The sequence below is a fragment of the Tetrahymena thermophila genome (assembly GCF_000189635.1).
Source record: "Tetrahymena thermophila SB210 genomic scaffold scf_8255752, whole genome shotgun sequence".
NCBI classification, from domain to species: domain Eukaryota; phylum Ciliophora; class Oligohymenophorea; order Hymenostomatida; family Tetrahymenidae; genus Tetrahymena; species Tetrahymena thermophila.
This window is the reverse complement of record NW_002477057.1, coordinates 1-1,368: the sequence shown is the minus strand read 5'-3', so window position 1 is coordinate 1,368 and position 1,368 is coordinate 1. Positions and strand designations below refer to the sequence as shown.

The 1,368-nt window shown below is 18.3% G+C and overlaps 1 protein-coding gene across 1 annotated transcript; it reads right to left on the bottom strand. All coding sequences in view use genetic code 6, as the record gives it.

Moving 5' to 3' along the window:
• Positions 1–204: 204 nt before the first annotated feature.
• Positions 205–641, bottom strand: TTHERM_002653395 (hypothetical protein; the record flags this gene model as incomplete). The annotated part of the gene is made up of 2 exons (XM_012795123.1): positions 205–325; positions 571–641. 2 exons carry the CDS (start codon positions 639–641, stop codon positions 205–207), a joined length of 192 nt encoding a protein of 63 aa, XP_012650577.1.
• Positions 642–1,368: the final 727 nt, after the last annotated feature.

Genomic DNA, 1,368 nt, shown 5'->3' with positions numbered 1-1,368 from the left:
TTGAAAAAAATATATATCATTAAATAATTAATTAGAAGGAAAAAATGAAGAAAAATATGAAATAATAAAATTAATTAATTAATAATAAAAGTAAAATTTAGGAATAAAATGATGAATTAAATTAACAATGAAAGGACAAAAATAAAGCAAGCAAAATTAAAAAAGAGCTTTATTGTTTTAAATTAGTTTTTATAATTAAACATATCACAATCCAAAACAAATAAACAGTTTTTACCAAAGATCAAGTGTCAAATTTGAGAGATTAATGCATTTAGCTAAACCAGAACCTAAGCCTGATGCATCTTCGTCACCAATTAAATTCTCACTTTTTAAATATTGAAAAAATATATATCAGTAAATAGTTAATTAGAAGGAAAAAATGAAGAAAAATATGAAATAATAAGATTAATTAATTAATAATAAAAGCAAAAGTTGAAAATAAATGAATGAGTAAAATTAACAAAGAAAGAACAAAAAAAAAGCAAGCAAAATTAAAAAAGAGCTTTATTGTTTTAAATTAGTTTTTATAATTAAAAATATCACAATCCAAAACAAATAAACTGTTTTTACGCAAGATTAAGTGTCAAATTTGAGAGATTAATGCATTTAGCTAAACCAGAACCTAAGCCTGATGCACCCATTGCCCCAATTGAATTTCTACTTTTTAAATATTGAAATCAAAAAATTTTAAATCTTATTTTTTTTCAAATAAAATGATCTGTTGATAGAATATAGGATATATATTATTTCAAATTTTACATTTTGTGAATTTAAAGCTTTCTAAAAACTCAAAAATAAAGCTATTTAAAGCTAATTTAGCTTTATTTATTATGTTATTAAGATATATTACATTTAGCCTTTTGTAAATTAAATAGGCATTTCACTCTAGTTAGTTTGAAGGAAAAAATGAAGAAAAAATATGAAATAATATGATTAATTAATAATAATAAAATTAACAAAGAATTAAAATAAAAAGAAAAAGGAAAATAAATCAAATAAATTAAATGAGCTTTAATGTTTTAAATTAACTTAAATAATTAAAAATAAAACAATCCAAAACTAATAAACTGCTTTTATTAAGGGGAAGTTTTAATAGCAAAAAATGAACAAAAAATATCAAATTATAAAAATGAATAATAAATAAATAAAAATTGAATAGATAATTAAGTTAAAATAGCTAAAAAATCTTTGCTTTAATAAAAATCAATGAATAATAGTGATAATTTCTATAATAAAAATTATTTATTTAAATAAATTAAAAGTTAAATTTATAAAAAATGTTAATAATAATAAAAATAAGATTTATAAATAAAATATACTCTAGATCAATATAGAGAACTTAATGAGATGAAAGTGAAGAGCTTAAAA